The sequence below is a fragment of the Alnus glutinosa genome, chromosome 5 (assembly GCF_958979055.1).
Source record: "Alnus glutinosa chromosome 5, dhAlnGlut1.1, whole genome shotgun sequence".
NCBI classification, from domain to species: domain Eukaryota; kingdom Viridiplantae; phylum Streptophyta; class Magnoliopsida; order Fagales; family Betulaceae; genus Alnus; species Alnus glutinosa.
Genome location: NC_084890.1, coordinates 8,472,116 through 8,489,316, shown reverse-complemented (window position 1 = coordinate 8,489,316; position 17,201 = coordinate 8,472,116). Strand labels below are relative to the sequence as shown.

At 35.9% G+C, this 17,201-nt stretch overlaps 1 protein-coding gene across 5 annotated transcripts in view; it reads left to right on the top strand.

The window, feature by feature from the left end:
• The window catches only part of LOC133868359 (uncharacterized), a 36,123-nt gene that overhangs the window by 13,651 nt on the left and 5,271 nt on the right, over positions 1-17,201 (top strand). For 4 of the 5 annotated variants that reach the window (XM_062305232.1, XM_062305233.1, XM_062305237.1 and 1 more), the window contains 13 exons: positions 1,384-1,446; positions 1,586-1,698; positions 2,545-2,624; positions 2,705-2,791; positions 6,823-6,903; positions 10,339-10,473; positions 10,564-10,713; positions 11,064-11,148; positions 11,247-11,365; positions 12,764-12,844; positions 12,963-13,091; positions 13,782-13,862; positions 14,205-14,258. In XM_062305232.1, the coding sequence (XP_062161216.1) occupies positions 1,384-1,446; positions 1,586-1,698; positions 2,545-2,624; positions 2,705-2,791; positions 6,823-6,903; positions 10,339-10,473; positions 10,564-10,713; positions 11,064-11,148; positions 11,247-11,365; positions 12,764-12,844; positions 12,963-13,091; positions 13,782-13,862; positions 14,205-14,258 (1,258 nt within the window). The remainder of the gene's footprint in view (positions 1-1,383; positions 1,447-1,585; positions 1,699-2,544; positions 2,625-2,704; positions 2,792-6,822; positions 6,904-10,338; positions 10,474-10,563; positions 10,714-11,063; positions 11,149-11,246; positions 11,366-12,763; positions 12,845-12,962; positions 13,092-13,781; positions 13,863-14,204; positions 14,259-17,201) is intronic. The other variant, XM_062305234.1, reaches the window with a different exon arrangement.

Here is a 17,201-nt window from a genome sequence, read left to right as displayed (position 1 = left end):
ACCGTTGTGACGCCTTGTGAACGGCAGAAGGCCAAGAGCTCTCTGTGGCTCTTTTTCACTTGTCTGTCGTGACGGGCTTTGAACGGGAATGCAGAAAAACTCACTAAACCCAAAACCCTTACAATTTACCAAAACACAAGGTCATGAGATGGAAATAAACATAAATTTTGCACACCAAATGTAGTCAATTTTCTAGAACCTAACAATCATGTTCAGCGCGTGTGCACGAATGGATGCTTGCATGTGCGTCTTTCTTATAATTTGTTGGGATTTTGTTTGAGTGGATATATGGGAAATTATTTGGGCCAGTAATCTTTGCCTTTGCTGGCCGGTATAGCAGGAACCAAATAAGAGTTTGTTCATAGTGTGTACTAAAGATATTTTTGTAGCTTTTTGCTCAATGTTTTTCTGCTTCACTAAATGTAATTTAGTAATGCCATGCTGGGTGTATTTGCAGATGAAAGGAATCTAAAATTGAGAACAATAAATTTAGAAAATGAAGAGCACTGGAACAGCCTAGAACAGTCATCCAGTAGTGCGGGGATCTTAAAAACATAGATCTTAGATTGTTTAGTGGGTGCTCAACAGTTCTTGAAAACATAGATTGTTTAATGGGTTCTCAACATTATTAAAGGTCTTACTATAACATTCTTGCCTAAAAGTTCACATAAGACAGAGGAACCTTACACAAAATCCTGATCCTCATGCTCCAGAGAAATATTTAGGCCATGTTTGATATGTACTCTCAAGTATTGATATTTCAGTAAGGAGATATTGCCATACACTGTTATGTTTCAAGCTTGTTTCCAACCTAAGTGGGCACTAGCGAATGAGCTATTCTGTGCAATATCTTCTTGGGCTTTACTGATGACATTATACAAGGGCTGTTTCGGATTGTACAAGTGATAATGTTTGTCAACATTTAGCTTACCTGGGAACTGTCATTTATTCCTTTGAAACTCAAATAATGCATGAGATTTGTTTTTACTTTCAGCTACTCCATCTTATGAAATAAATATTCTCTTTTTCCATTAACCAAACTAGCCCAATACAGGAAGACAATGTTTGTTCACTACACCGCATATTAAATAAACACCCCCTGCCAAAAAAGGAGAAAGAAAAAACAAACTTTATTATGACTTCTGAATTCATAAGTGACCTAAATTCAAATTGCTACCAGTACCTCAATGTGTGAAATAGTGTATGCACTTGGGAATACTAATAAATCATATGGTTGCTTTTAACTTCACCTGTCAATTATTTAATACTTCATTTCTTTTATTTTTGTCTGGCCTTCGTTGGCATGTTAATGTTTTTGTATCATGTGTTAATTGTTTGGCATTTCATTGAAGTAACTAAAGCTAATTTGTTAATGCTTTGCAGTGTTGCTCATGACCCAAAGCCATTTCTCCTTATTGACTTTTCAGAGTTTTTGGGGATAAATGTGTAAGAGAGAACCTATTTCAATATCAAGTTTTGACTTTTGATGTGCATTGTGTATTAATATTGAAAAGTTGTAATATTTATTGATTACTGCCACTTTTTGCCTTGTACTAGTTTCATCAGCTCTTTTAAAATTCTGCAGTTATGTGCTAGGCGCTGTATTTTTGCAGCTTTGTCAACTTCTAAGCCTTGGAGAGCATCCTACTATTGTTAAACCTGTCGATCCTTCCCTTTATATACCTCGATTTGCAGAAAGTAAGAACCTACTATAACTTGTTTGTAATCACATTCCAAGAAATTTGTATTGCTGGCTGTGTGTTTTTTTTTTTTTGGGCACCGTCTTCTCTGAGTTAGAATTTTGCTAGTGTTTATTGCCTGGATCAATTTTCACAATATTATTATTATTATTATTATTATTATTTTTTAAAAAAAGAGCAAAGATTAGCGGACTAAGCATTATTGTAGAGAACTATGTTTAATGAAATGGGAACTATAGGTTATATGTCCAGTAAAAAATGGTATTTAATATAATTGGTACGTACTATCCTGCATTTCATTATTTATGCTTAAAATCTGCTTCCTGAAGGAAGCTTCTTTCACCTTTTGGGTTGATCCAATTTTTTGTTTTTATCCTCAGTACAAACTCTCGAGTCTTAAATTATACAATTCTGTAAATTGAAACGCACTGATAATGTAGAAGCAGTGAAAGACTATACGATCCCATATTGATATAAGATGTCTCCTCTGAACTTGAAAGCAAAGAAAAAAAAAAATTCTTAAATTTTGGAAATTTTGGAAGTTGGAAGAAGACGTTACTTTTGTTTACAAGGAGATAGACATGGTAAGACTTGAAAAATGTTGGAAAATGTTAAAAAAAAAAGTCACTGAGTTGGAGGAGTAATGAAAAATAATATTGCACACTAATCTTTTCAAGAGTGGTGTTAAGTTCTATAATACAACAAATTCTAGTTCATTAGAGATCTATTATGGATCAGATTAGCAGATTCATTGAAAACGGTGCGGCCATGATGTTTGTTTCAAATATATACAAAATGCTTTAGGCAACTATTTTTTAACAAGCAATTCTTATTCTCCTTGTAGAATTATTGAAGGAAAGAAACATGAAGGTCTGTGAAACTGCGTTACACATTATAGCCAGCATGAAAAGAGACTGGATTCAGGTAACCTATACATGTTGTAGCTGAATTTATTTTCCATATTTAGTGTCCACGAAAATTAATGTATCTTATATCACCCACAGACGGGCAGAAAACCTAGTGGGCTGTGTGGTGCAGCATTATATATCTCTGCCCTTTCACATGGGTACAGATTTTCGAAGTCTGACATTGTAAGTCCAGCTTACCTCCTAGAATTTTTGCATTTTGCTTCTGTATATTATGAAAGAAAACATAAACAAATGAAAAATAAAGATTGCGGAATAATAAAATAGACAAAGGAATTTTACGTGGTTCGGTCTATGACCTACATCCACAGGATAAAGCCCTAAGGCTACATTATGCTCTTATTGCTTGATTGATTTACAATACAAATTATCCCTATTTATAGGGATATAGAGAGAATACAAAATGGTATGTAAAGAGAATACAATCAAATCAAAATTGAATATATTCAAATCTGATTTGATTATAATCAATTACAATTAATGAGGATTAATTCAAATCCTACAATATATGGAGAGTATCGTAATATACGGTATCGTTATATTCTCTAACATCTATATGGAGAGTACCGTAATATACGGTATCAATATATTCTCTAACATCCCCCTGCAAACTCAAGGTGGAAGATTTTGAAATCTTGAGTTTGATTTTTTTTTTTTTTTTTTTTTTTTTTTTTTTTTTTTATGTTGGGTCGTATATAACTCAGTTTAGAGAATATATTTCTTCTTCTTCTTCTTCTTCGTCTTCCTGCTTCTGCTTCTTCGTCTTCCTCCTTCTTCTTCTTTTTTAGCCAACTGGGGGCTAAATGGGTATGAGCTTAAAATAAGACTACAAATGCCAAAATTCAAATAATGGGCTAACTATAAGCCAAATATAAAAGCCAACAATGAACTGAAATGGGCCTGGGTTTGAAACAATACCACAGGAGCCAAAAATATATGGGGCCAATTATGGGCTAAAATAGACATGGATTTGAAACAATACTACATGCCAAAATATGGGTCAATGACCAAAATAAGGAGCCAACAAAGGGCCAAAATAATATGGGCAACTTGGCCTCTTTTTAATGATTTTTTTTTTTTTCTTTCCTTCGTTGCATCTGCATGATGCTACACTCATTTGATTCAAGTCATGCACATAAATAACCAAGCCTTTCTCAGTTTCTCTACACGTTTCCCTTTTTTTTTTTTTTTTTTTTTTTTTTTTTTTTTTTTTTTTTTTTTTTTTTTTTTTCCCCTTTTTTGACCAAGAAAACACTGAACTAAATGGTTTGAAAAACCAAACGAAATACTTGTAACCAAACGGAGACCTCCGTCTCCAACAGCTCGCCTGAGACCTGCCAAAAACTTGCCGGCAGGACTTAATCTCGCCGGAGAACACCACATATCGCCTGGAACATTGCCGGACAACTCAAAAGTTGGCGGAAAATATCAAAATACCACAAAAGCCGCTAACAACCATGAAAACACCATTAATGGCCAAATGTCGCCGGTGAACACAACAGAACCGCCCGAAACTTGACGGAGACAACCAGACGCCGTCTCAAACGATCTAAAACTGCCGAAGTAGATGAGAACTTGCCAGTGACACCAACTAAGATCGACAAAGAGTCAATCTACAAACACCCACCGTGAAAACACACGGAAAGATTTTTTTTTTTTTTTTTTCTTTTCTTTTCTTTTCTTTTCTCAGGAACAATAATCTCCCCAAAACCAAAATGTCTTTTTTTTTTTTTTTTTTTTTTTTTTTTTTTCCTCAGGAACAATAAGAAATCTCCCCATAACGGAATACAATTTTTTTTTTCCTTTCCTTTTCTTTTCTCAGGAACAGTACGAAATTTCTTCTTTCTTTTTTTTTTTTTTTTTTTTTTTTTTTTCCCGTCAAATACACTACAATATCTATGGGGATGAGATTTGCAAAGCATTGACTATAAGAAAACTAAAATACAAGAAAATGAAAAACAAGAGAAATAAATCACTGGACCATTGGATCGAACATTGGCGTTAGCCTATAGCTCTGATACCATGAAAGAAAACATAAACAAATGAAAAATAAAGATTGCGGAATAATAAAATAGACAAAGGAATTTTACGTGGTTCGGTCTATGACCTACATCCACAGGATAAAGCCCTAAGGCTATATTATGCTCTTATTGCTTGATTGATTTACAATACAAATTATCCCTATTTATAGGGATATAGAGAGAATACAAAATGGTATGTAAAGAGAATACAATCAAATCAAAATTGAATATATTCAAATCTGATTTGATTATAATCAATTACAATTAATGAGGATTAATTCAAATCCTACAATATATGGAGAGTACCGTAATATACGGTATCGTTATATTCTCTAACATCTATATGGAGAGTACCGTAATATACGGTATCAATATATTCTCTAACATATTATGGGTAAAATTCCTTAAATAATTTGCTTTTTGTGTGCAAATTGATGCTTTACAAGTTACTAGTTTTGCCTACATAAAAAGCTCATTAATGTTGAAAATGATTTTATTTTAATTTACTTATTAATTCATATATATATATATATATATATTTATTTATTTATTTTATTTCAGTTTTATTCTTATTTGTCCCAACAAAGGGGATTGTTGAGAAGAAAAAGTGAAGTCCCAATTTAGATCATAAATTCATATTCTACAATTCATATTTTTTTATTGATAATTAATCGAAATTTATTAAAAATCAAAGGGTGCACCCAAGTACATATGAAGTATACAAGAGAAACACTTAACGTAAAAAAAAAAAAATAAAAAAATAAAAATTTCATGATAAGTAGAAATATGAAGCAATTATACTTATAAAAAAAAAAGGAAGAAGAAATAATTATAGGCAGCCATCCAATGGAAAAGGGAATTGAAGAAGAAGGCTTTTAACTCCGCAACTGTCCTCTCACTGTCTTTAATGCTTTGGTCATTCCTTTCTTTCCAAATACACCGCGTTGTGTAGAGTGGAATCATCTTCCAAATAGCTTCACTTTGAGGAATACTAATTACCCTCTCCAACAAGCAAGAGATCTCACTTGACGAAGCATGTCCCACACTAAGCCGAACAAGCCGAAGATAGAGCTCCATACTAGCTGTTTCGCAAAGGAGTAAAAGGTGGTCAACAGTTTGCCTACTCTTATACAAGCAGCACCAATCTATCACAATGATGTTCCGCTTCCTTAAGTTATCCAAAGTGAGGATCTTACCTAAAGCGGCTGACCAAGCGAAGAATGTCACTCTCAAAGGGGCCTTTCTACACCAAATATACCTCCAATGAAAAGGAATGCTGTCATGGGGGAATGGGACATTATAGAAAAATCTTACATCAAACAACCCTTTCTTAGAGGGTTTCCAATAAAGCTTGTCTACATTGTCTTGTTTCAGTATAATGGAATACAATTGATTGAAAAATGAAATAAAGAATTCCTACTCTCAATCATGCGCCTCTCTTACAAAATCAATGTTCCACTAAAGAGAGCCATTAAAGAACTGAAGATGATTTGCCGTGGATGCATCCCTTAAGCAGGGAATGCTAAACTACTCTGGAAACACTACCTTAAGGAGATGCTCTGCACCACATATCATGCAAAAAATTAATCTTGAAGCTGTCACCCACCTCAAATCTAGTAAATCTAGATAACTCCTCCCAACCCCTCCTAATGATTTTTTAGAGATTCACCCCATATGATCCATTGACTATTAGAGCACCACCCAGCCCACTACCTCATTAGTGTAACACCATAATCACTTTTCCAAAAGAGGCCGGTTGAACATGAGCAATTTCGAACTCCCAAACCCCCTAAGAATTCGGAGAACACACCTTAGACCAACTTACCAAGTGAAATTTGACCTCTTCACCCATACCTCCCCAAGAAATCTCGCTATAACTTCTTAATTTGATTGGCAACACTAGCCGGGAGGGGAAACAGACATGAAGTAGGTAGGCAAATTAGACAAATGTGCTCTTGATCGAGGTAATCCTATCCCTTTAGACAAGTAAAGCCACTTCCAACCTGCTAAACAACTGTTTCTCTCATCTTGCTTGTCTGGAGATTATATGCAATGTATTATTTATTAGCATCTAATAAAACTTGATTTTGATGAATGACTTTTAATTTGTCTCAAAATTTGCCTGATGCATGAAACACTTCTCATAATACATCTGACACATGCTATTTTTACTAGGTAAAAATTGTACATATTTGTGAAGTAACGCTATCAAAACGATTGATTGAATTTGAGAATACAGACTCAGCGAGCTTAACGGTAAGTTCCACTTCTATTAGGATGTGTGCGTGCACACTTCATTAATCTCATTATGAAAATGTGATCTGTTACTTTGTTCAGTTGTCACTATTGAGACATGCTATAACATATCATGACACGCAAGGTCCAATTGAAAATTTAATCAGTTGTACCCTCAAGTTAGTGTGTATTAGGCTGGGAAGTGTAGTTTTCAGCATGTTTTACAATTGGGTGCAACGTAATGGCGAGTTGCATTGTTGCCTTGCCCAAGCCTTATAAATGTTGCTGTTAATGCTTGTGCTTGTCTAATGTGTTGAGCTCATGATTCTTGTAGATGTCCAAAGTGGATGTCTAATGAAACTCTTGACAATAAATTGTTTCCACTACATATTCTGGAATATCAATACTATCCCCATTAGTTATTTGAAGTCAATCTTAAGATTGTTGTTTTGTCACTTTAAGCTGTCTTTCGCACACAAAACTATTTATTGAAGTATTTTTGTTATTTTTTTCCAGCATCAACTTGGCGTCACTTTAGCTGAAAAACACCTCATAAGAGAATTTTTACAATACCTCTTTGATAAACACACAATACAAAGAAGCAAAAGTAGAGGGAAAACACAGACACAAGCAATCAAGCAAATGAATAAGAGAATATGGGAGAACTCTCTTTAAACATGTACATGCCATCTCTCAAATCTATTCGGTGGGTCATGAAGGGGTCTAATTTTATTTTAATAAACATATATATTAAGAGTGTGAGACCCCAGATTGTGTAGGATGGTAGCTGTAATGCCCCCAATCTGTTAGGGCTAGGTTTGTCAACTTGATCTTTCAGAGGAGCAAAACATTATAAGGTTACTAGAGCTACAACTAAAATGCTGAATTAAATGCTTGTTAGGATATTTGTGTCAAATTAAAACTTAAATGAGAAAAAAACGTTTGGTCTAAATCACATCGAAAAACTAGTTACTAGAGATCATACATAAAAGATAAGTTATGTGCTTAAGCAATAATTTAAAATAAACATGCGTTCCATGAGATAGTTTCTAATGCTCTCTCCTAATTCCCCATCCCGACCTCCTAGTCCATGCTGCTCAAAGCTTGAAAACAAAACATAGTAAGGGTGGGTGAGACCATTTCAATAAGAAGATCCCCAACCATAAAATGGTGAGTTAAAATTCTCTCTTTAAATCACCATGTTTAAAATTGCATGAAAGTATATTTATTACTCTCAACATTCATATATAGATATAAATTTCTTTTCTTTAAAAAGAATCATTCTCAGTAAAAACTAAGTTAAAGCACATTTCTCTTCTATAGAATATATAAATATTTTCTTGTAGGTAACATTCTCTTGGGCCAAAATTACCTCATTCACACACGTGCCCTCATCTTATAGAACTTTTCTCATTCTTTTTATTTCTCTTGAACATCTTAAAGCAATGTGTAGGAGTAGTTTTGTATCTCTATACTTTCCATATTTAGAAATATCCAAAAATCAAAAACCTTTCTCCAAATAGAGCATTCTTCGTTTATAAACTTTATGAAATTTGAACGTTGTACTTGTACCCATAAAAGATTGGGCGACATAAAATAACTTTTTCCCGTTAAAAATTATTTAGAGAAAACATTTCGTGAGAGCATACCAATTCATATAACATATGCGAAATAACATATTTATACATTCGTAGTGCAGTAAAAACAATTGATAAAAAGACATGCAAATATGCGAAATAACATATTTGCCTTTGAAGTATCTTTGTCTTCCGTTGGGAGGTTCTTTTAAGGCCAAGTCTATTTGGGATGGTATTGTTGAAAAGTTCGAGCGCTGTTTGGCTGGCTGAAGAGGATGTACTTTTTTAAGAGTGGAAGGATTACCTTGATTAAGAGCACCCTATCCAATTTGCCTAGTTATTTCATGTCTCTTTTTCTTCTTCCCTGCTGATGTTGCCAATCACATAAAGAAGTTACAACGGGATTTCTTATGTGGTGGGCTAAGTGTAGAGTTCAAATTTCACCAGGTAAGCTTGTCTAAGGTTTGTTGTCTAAATTTCTTTGAGAGGGTTGGGGGTTTTGTTGTCTAAATTTTTTTGAGAGGGTTGGGGTTTTGTGACTTGCTTTTGTTCAATTGTGATCTGTTGCGAAAGTGGCTATGGCAATATTTGCTTGATAGAAAGGCCTTGTGAGGAGTTTTAGTGGATTCTAAATATGGCAGTTCATGGGTTGAGTGGTGATCAACTGAGTTTCATGTGTCGTATGAGGTGGGGTTATGGTAAAATATTAGGAGAAGTTGGGGGAGTTTTCTAGTCATACCAAGTGGGAGATAGCTCGAAGATTAGATTATGGCATGACATGCGGTGCGGGTATTAGGTCCTCAAGGATACTTTCTCGGATTTGTATAGTATTGCTTGCAAATTGAGACGGGGAGGTGAAGACAAGCTTTGTTGCACCACTTCCAAGATATGGTTGTTCGACATTAGATCATTCTATAATATCCCTGTTCCTCATGATGGTAGTTCCTTCCCTTGGAAGAGTATTTGGCGGAATAAGGTCCTCATGAGAGCGCTGTTTTTTTCTTGGTCGGTTGTCCTAGGGAAGATCCGCACGATGTACAACCTAAGGAAGCAATATATCACTGTGGTCGATTGGTGTTGTATGTGTAAGAGGGGCGGGAAGTTTGTGGATCAACTTCTACTCCGCTGTGAGATTGGTAGTGCCTTATAGAGTGCTACTCTTAGGTGTGCTGGGTTAGCTTGGGTTGTGCCTAGATGAGTTGTAAACCTTTTTGTTTCTTGGAGAGTGTTGTGTGGTGGACTGGTAGCCTTAGAGTGTAGTAGTGTGGAAGATGGTTCCGTCTTTCCTTTTATGGTGTCTTTGGAGGGAAATAAATGATATAAGTTTTGAAGACCGCAAGAGGATAGTGGTGGAACTAAAGTCTTTCTTCTTCAATTTTCTTTACCACTAGACAGTTGCTTTAGACTATTCTGATTTGCTTAGTTTTCATGATTTTATTGACTCTTTTTTCTTCCTTTCTCTCTCTTTCTAACTTGGTGTATCTCTTTTATACTTCTTGTATACTTAGCTTCCGCCTTTTGCGCTTAATGGTATTTCGATTACTTATAAAAAAAAGAAGTTGATTTCAATTTACTCAATTGCTTAATAAATTTTTTCTACAAGTTGCTAAGGTATACACAACATGCACTTGCTTATTGTGCCCATTATGAAGTAATACATTTTCCCTCAAATATTTGACTGGTGTATATTGTTATCTGTGCTGAATTAATTAATGCATTTGTAATTCTTTGTGATGACTAATGAATTGATTAAGATGTTACAAAAACAACAATTTTGGTTTAACTAACGAATTGTTAAATAAGTTGTCATGCAAGCAAGAACCTGATTCTACTATGATATGAGGTTGACAGTTTGTTTTGTATATTTCCTCTTAAATAGATTGAGGAGTTAAATAAGAATGCTAAGGCATGCGAACTACGAGTTGATGGGTCCCAAAAGTCTGGGGAAGTGCTTTGTGAACATAAAGATAGACCTCATTTTGCCCATGGACTTTGCAGGGATTGTTATGAAGATGTAACTCCTCTCTCTTTTTTTCATTTGTCCATTCTCTTCATTATGCTTTGCTTCTTCCTTTTTTCCCATGCTTGTCTTTGGTGGCTGTAGTTTATTGAACTTTCTGGGGGACTACATGGTGGGTCAGAACCTCCTGCCTTCCAGCGTGCTGAAAGGGAGAGAATGGCCATAGCATCTGCTAATAAGGGGGATGAATCAAGTCTCTTCATGCCTCAGCAAGAGACGGAAAAAATTGAACAGGTAACTGAAATGGTTAGTCCTATTTTGGCATCACTAACTTCCTTATTGGTTGTATTTGCGTTTTTATTTTTATGTTGACAAGTTCTGAGGTAAGGAGGTAATTGTGTATCAAAAAGAAGCGAGCATGAAGACTTTTATCTATTATATTTTTTACCTATACTAATAATAAACAATTTACAGTATTGTGTATTTTTATCCCATCTTCTTTCTTCTATTTTCTTTTTGATGAATATGTTCTTTATTCTAATTTATTACTGATTCTCAGAATTTTTCAACTTTTATGCCTAAAACTTCCACGCATGATTAATTGTTGTTTCTTTTTTTTGTTTTGTTTTTTGTTTTTTTTTAAGTCTGAGAAAGCCAAGTCATTCGCCGAAAGTAGCCAAAAGGCAACCAAGAATGAAGGATTGTACCAAAGGGAGGATGACTGTACTTGTAAGTGTTACATGAAAATATTAACAAGAAAGGTCTTAGTCCTGTATTTTTATAAAATACATCAACTAGAAATTATATTGAATGGCGTTTGATTTCAGCAGCTGGCACGGATCAGATCGAAAAAGAAGGTGTTTCTGATGAACATCAGAAATCTAAGAACACGAGTTCCTTCACTGATGATGAATCAGATGGCCTTTCTGATATTGATGATGCTGAGGTATGGAGCTTATTGCATTAGCTATATATATTTGTAAAACGTTATTGACAATGTTCATCTCATGGATGGTGCACCTACCACATAAAAGGTTATTAAAGGGGAGCTGGGTTGGGATCAATATTTACCTTTTATGTACTTTCAGTTGTTTCCATGTATCATTATGAGGAAGTTTTGCGTTGACACTGGGCTTGTGTAAAATTTCGATGGTTGACAATTATAGGAAGAGAAAAAAATTTATTGTAGATTGGTATTGCATGTGTGACTGTAGATAAGCTTTTTTGCATTTTGATATGGTGAGAGAGTTGTGTCCATTGCTGTTATCATTGTTCGGGTGCATTGGGTGATCCCTAGAATAGTGATGAAGGTTCTAAAGTTTGAAAGGGAGATTTGAGCCTAAAATTGGAAAGGGAGATTTGAGCTTCATGGAAGCTATCAGGTTTTGAGTACCATACCACTTTGTCTTATGTGGATGCTCTCAGAGAGAGGAACATACTATTAGAGTGTTAATCTATTTTTGAATTTGATTGGGTTCTATGTCCTTAAGCACGGAATGATTAGATTAAAGCTGTAGGAAGCTTCCATGGTCTTTCAGCTTTGGATATTATAGTCCTTTTCAACTTTTGATTGTAAATTTTGGAGGTTACTATTCCATTATTCCTTCAATGAAGACGGAAAAAAGAAAGAAAAGGTCTTCAATTACCTATCTTTAATGGGATTTTTGAGTTTGTCTAATAGGAATGGACTTGACAATTATCTAGTAATGATGTGTTTGTTATGTAAGAATTAGAGGGGGATTGTTAATTCTTAGGAATTTGTGGAATTTGCTTGTTCATGGGTCAAAATGCCGGAGAATTACAATATCCATGAGCATCTCAGATCTTATGAAATATGAAAATTCTAACTCCAATCACTTAGATAGGAATGTCAATTCTCACATGTCTTATCTCGTAAAATTATTAATGTTACACTTCCTTTTTACTGAAAAAGTAACTATTAGAAACAGTTTTGAGCTAAAAATAGGTTTATCAATGTTCAAGGATATTTTTATCTTTTTCAAAATATCCATAATGGTCAAAATATTAATTCTGTAACTGTAGATTGAGTATGTATAAGATTTAAATTATTAAAGTTTATATTTTTAACTATAAGGTTGTCTAATACGGATTTTAAACACATCTGAACAATAAATTGTATCAATTTTCAGGAATTCTAATCTGATGAGTTTGAACTATCAAGAATTTGTAACTTGTAAGATTAGGAAATTCTTTGAAGAACAAGTTCATTGGATCAGTTAGATATGGCATTGTTATAAAATTCTGTACGATTATGCATTATAATATTTCATTTTTTTTTATCTTTTACTTATGGTAGGGAGTTTGTTAATGTGTACCTTGCTAGGTGAGTGGCTACCTCAACAATGAGGAGGAGATGCGTTACAAGAAGATTATATGGGAGGAAATGAACAAAGAGTATCTTCAGGTTAAAGCTTCTTTGCAACTTTGAACAAATCTTTTGGTGAATACAACACATTACATAATCTGACAATGTATTTAACCTTAGTTGATTAAATAATTTACAGTAATCTGTATGTTTCCAGGAACAAGCAGCAGCAGCTGCTGCTAAGATGGAAGCCAGTCAGGCTCTCTATGAGAATTGTTCTGATGAATTGCGAGCTGCACATGAACTAGCTGCAGCAGCTGCTGCAGCTGTTGCGAAGTCGAGAAAGGTATAACTCATACCAGTGAAGACTTGGGATTTTTACTTTTAAGGAGGGCCACAACCTTATTTCTTAGCAAATATGGCTGAAGTTTGCTGATTAAATTAGTTTTTAACTCATAGAGGGAGGCAAGTAAAAATGTGTCTAAAATTGCTTGATTTCATTAGTTTTTAAAATATGAATTCATGCTTTATGTGACTGAAGTTGTGGTAAAGATTTCATCTCCTTTAACACCATAGTTTGGGTCAAATCGTAATTGTGATATGTTTTGGCTTTTGTTGGACTTTGTACTTACATGTGCTCCCTTTGTCAAGTTTAGATAGGCCACTTCCTAGTGTTGATCTTGCAAGTGGGGTCCTGGCAAGGCTGGCATATATGCCTGTGCTGATACAGTCCTAAACTCTTTTTTTTTTTTTTTTTTCCAACCCAAGAAGATAAGGAAAAGGACTCGTCTGTATAACATTGCACGTGATTTTGTTCCGATATTTCTTGTCAGTTAAAATAGAATATAAATGTGTTTGTACTATAAATCGTGTAGTGCGACGTACTCTTCTACTGATTGCCATATGTACATACTCTTCATCTAAGTTAAGATTGTATTGATTTATCATTTTTCTTGTCTTGTAATCCACATTACAATTGTTTTTTTTTCCCCCCCTCTAAGAGTACTATTATCTCTTCGGTTTCATTTTAAATTAGGAGCGGAAACGGAAACAAGATGTGAATCCCAATCCTGCTCAAACGGCTGCAGAAGCAGCTCATCAAATGCTAATCAAGAAGGTAAGTCATGGAAAAATCAGTTGTTGAAGCAAATGAGTGTTGACTAATTATGTTAAATACAAATGGGGCATGTTTAATTTTATCACATGGTACTCAACTCAACTGAACGAACCTGTTTTTTATATTTCTGGTTCATCTATGTCAATTGTGTTTTGCTATTAGCTTCATTGAGGGCCATATCATCTGTTTGAATTTTATTTCATTTGTGTCCCAGTTTTACCAACATAAAGTATTCTATACTTTTAATTTCATTGTCTTTTGTTTATTATTGCTCTAGTTTGCTTTTTACATGTTGTATATTAGATATTTCCTCTGTGCTGCTCACATTTTTTCTGTTCACAGAGACTCAGCTCGAAAATCAACTATGATGTATTGGAGACCCTCTTTGCCGACAAGGTATGTTTATTTTTTCTTATTTTATTCTAAAAACTCAAGATTCTGGTAGGATATTTATATAAATGTACACACATGCACACGCGTGTGTACAGACACACACATACACTTCTTTCTGAATTTGGAGAGGGTAGTATATACCTTACAACTTTTACTCTTGCAATGGTTATGACATTCATTTATTGTACTCAATAGTTTGGAATAACTGGATAATGGTCATTGGTAGTTTTACTAATAAATGAATTGTGTATATTTTGTTGTTGTGCTGTGTGAATGCGTACATGCTGTGAATGTTAAAATTGGTCTACACTTCGGGTTCTCCATTATCTGAGACTTTTTTTTTTTTTTTTTGATAAGTAAGAGAATTTTATAAAAAAACGCAAAACGCAATCAAGTATACAGGGGGTATACAAGAGAGACAATTAAGAAGAAGAAGAAGAAAGCAATACAAGGAAATCGTTATAACTAATCCCTAGAGGTGCGAGATACGCAGCCGTCCAGGAGTACAAAGAATGAATAAAAAAGGAAATGAGCTCCTCTATGGTTCTTTCTTTGTCCTCAAACTGTCTATCGTTGTGTTCCGTCCACAAGCACCACATAAGACAACAAAGAACCATTTTCCACACGACCGCCCTTCGGGAGCGTCCCCCCGGCCACCAACAGGCAAATAAGTCTATCACCCGAAAAGGCATCACCCAAGACAGACCGAAGCGACTGAGGATGACATACCAAAGAGCGCGTGCAACCTCGCAATGAAGAAGAAGGTGATCCACAGTCTCCCCGGTCATTTTACACATGCAACATCTATCAATCACAATGACACGCTTCTTTCTGAGATTGTCCAAGGTGAGGATTTTCCCTAGCGCTGCCGTCCAAGCGAAGAAGGCCACTTTCAATGGAGCCTTGGTCCGCCAAATGCTTTTCCAGGGAAATAAAATAGCATCTTTGCAAGCAAGATCCTTATAGAAAGAACTAACATCAAAAGACCCTTTGTGAGAAAGGGACCACCAGAGCCGGTCTCCCCCATCTTGAGCGACCTTGGAGGAATACAGTAAGGAGAAAAAGGAAGCCATGACGTCCACCTCCCAGTCGTGTACGTCTCGAAAAAATCTGACATCCCACTGATAGGATCCACTTACCACTACCAAGTGGTCTGCCACCAGAGTATCCTTGACACAAGCTATTTCATACAGAACTGGAAAAGCTTCCTTGAGGGACATCTCCCCACACCATACATCATCCCAAAAACGGATCTTGGACCCATTACCCAAGATAAGTCTGGGAAAGCTACAAAACAAGCTCCACCCCTTCCTAATGTACTTCCAAATCCCCACACCGTGAGACCCAGGGGGGTCTAAGGAACACCAACCAGCCCTAGTAGAACCATACTTTGCATCCACCATAGATTTCCACAAAGCCTCTCTCTCATAAGCATAACGCCACAACCACTTCCCTAAAAGCGCCTTACTGAAAATCCTCAAGTTCCGAATGCCCAAACCACCTTCGGAAATAGGATAACAAACCTTGGACCAACTAACCAAGTGATATTTGAATTCATCGCCTATGCCACCCCACAAGAAATCTCGATGCAACTTCTCAATACGACTAGCAACACTGGATGGAATAGGGAAAAGAGAGAGGAAATACGTAGGAAGGTTGGAGAGAGTACTCTTTATAAGGGTAACCCTGCCCCCCTTCGACAGATACAACCGCTTCCAGCTAGCCAACCGCCTCTCAATCTTACTTACAACTTCATCCCAACAAGACTTAGCCTTGAAAGGAGCTCCCAACGGAAGACCAAGATACTTTATAGGAAGAGAGGAAACTCCACAGTCCAAGATGCTAGCCAAACCGTCCATATTATCCACATCACTCACAGGAACCATAACAGATTTAGCCAGATTAATCTTCAATCCTGAAACAGCTTCAAAAGACAGAAATAGCATACGAAGATAATGAAGATGATCAGAATTAGCCCTGCAAAAGACTAAAGTATCGTCTGCGAACAATAGATGAGAAATGTTAATCGCTTCACTATTGCCAGAACCCACAGAAAACCCTGATAGGAAGCCCCTTTGGGCAGTAGCGTAGAATAACTTACTAAGAGCCTCCATCACAATAACAAACAAGAGGGGTGACAGTGGATCACCCTGTCTAAGGCCACGAGAGCTGCTGAAAAAACCAGCTGGGGAGCCATTCACCAACACAGAGAACCGCACCGTAGAAATACAATGCGATATCCAGGAACACCATCTCTCCCCAAAGCCACATCTTCTCAACATATACAATAAGAAATCCCAGTTGACATGATCATAGGCCTTCTCAATATCCAACTTACAAAGTAACCCTGGTTCACCGGATTTGATGCGACTATCCAAGCACTCATTAGCTATAAGAACTGAATCAAGAATTTGCCTACCTTTCACAAAAGCATTTTGAGGGGACGAGATGATCTTCTCCACAACCTTTTTAAGTCTATTTGCAAGGACTTTTGCAATGATCTTGTACACACCACTTACAAGACTGATAGGACGAAAGTCCTTTAGATCCACAGCCCCAGACTTCTTCGGAATTAAGGCAATAAAAGTGGCGTTAACACTTTTGACAAACTTGCTTTGAGAGTGAAAGTCCCAGAATACCCTCATAAGATCTGACTTGATCACATCCCAGCAGTCTTGGAAAAACGCAAGAGAAAACCCATCAGGACCAGGTGCCTTGTCTCGATTCATGCATTTCACCACTTCTAAGACCTCCAATTCCTCGAAAGGAAGTTCTAAGGAAGAGGCCTCAGCTGCATCCAAAGTGTCGAAAGCAATATTATCCATTCTAGGTCTCCATGGGAGAGGTTCTATAAAGAGAGACTCATAGAATTGAGCAACATGTTCCCTGATAACCTGCTGGTCGGAAGAAATAGAGCCATTGATAGAGAGCGACTCTATGGAATTA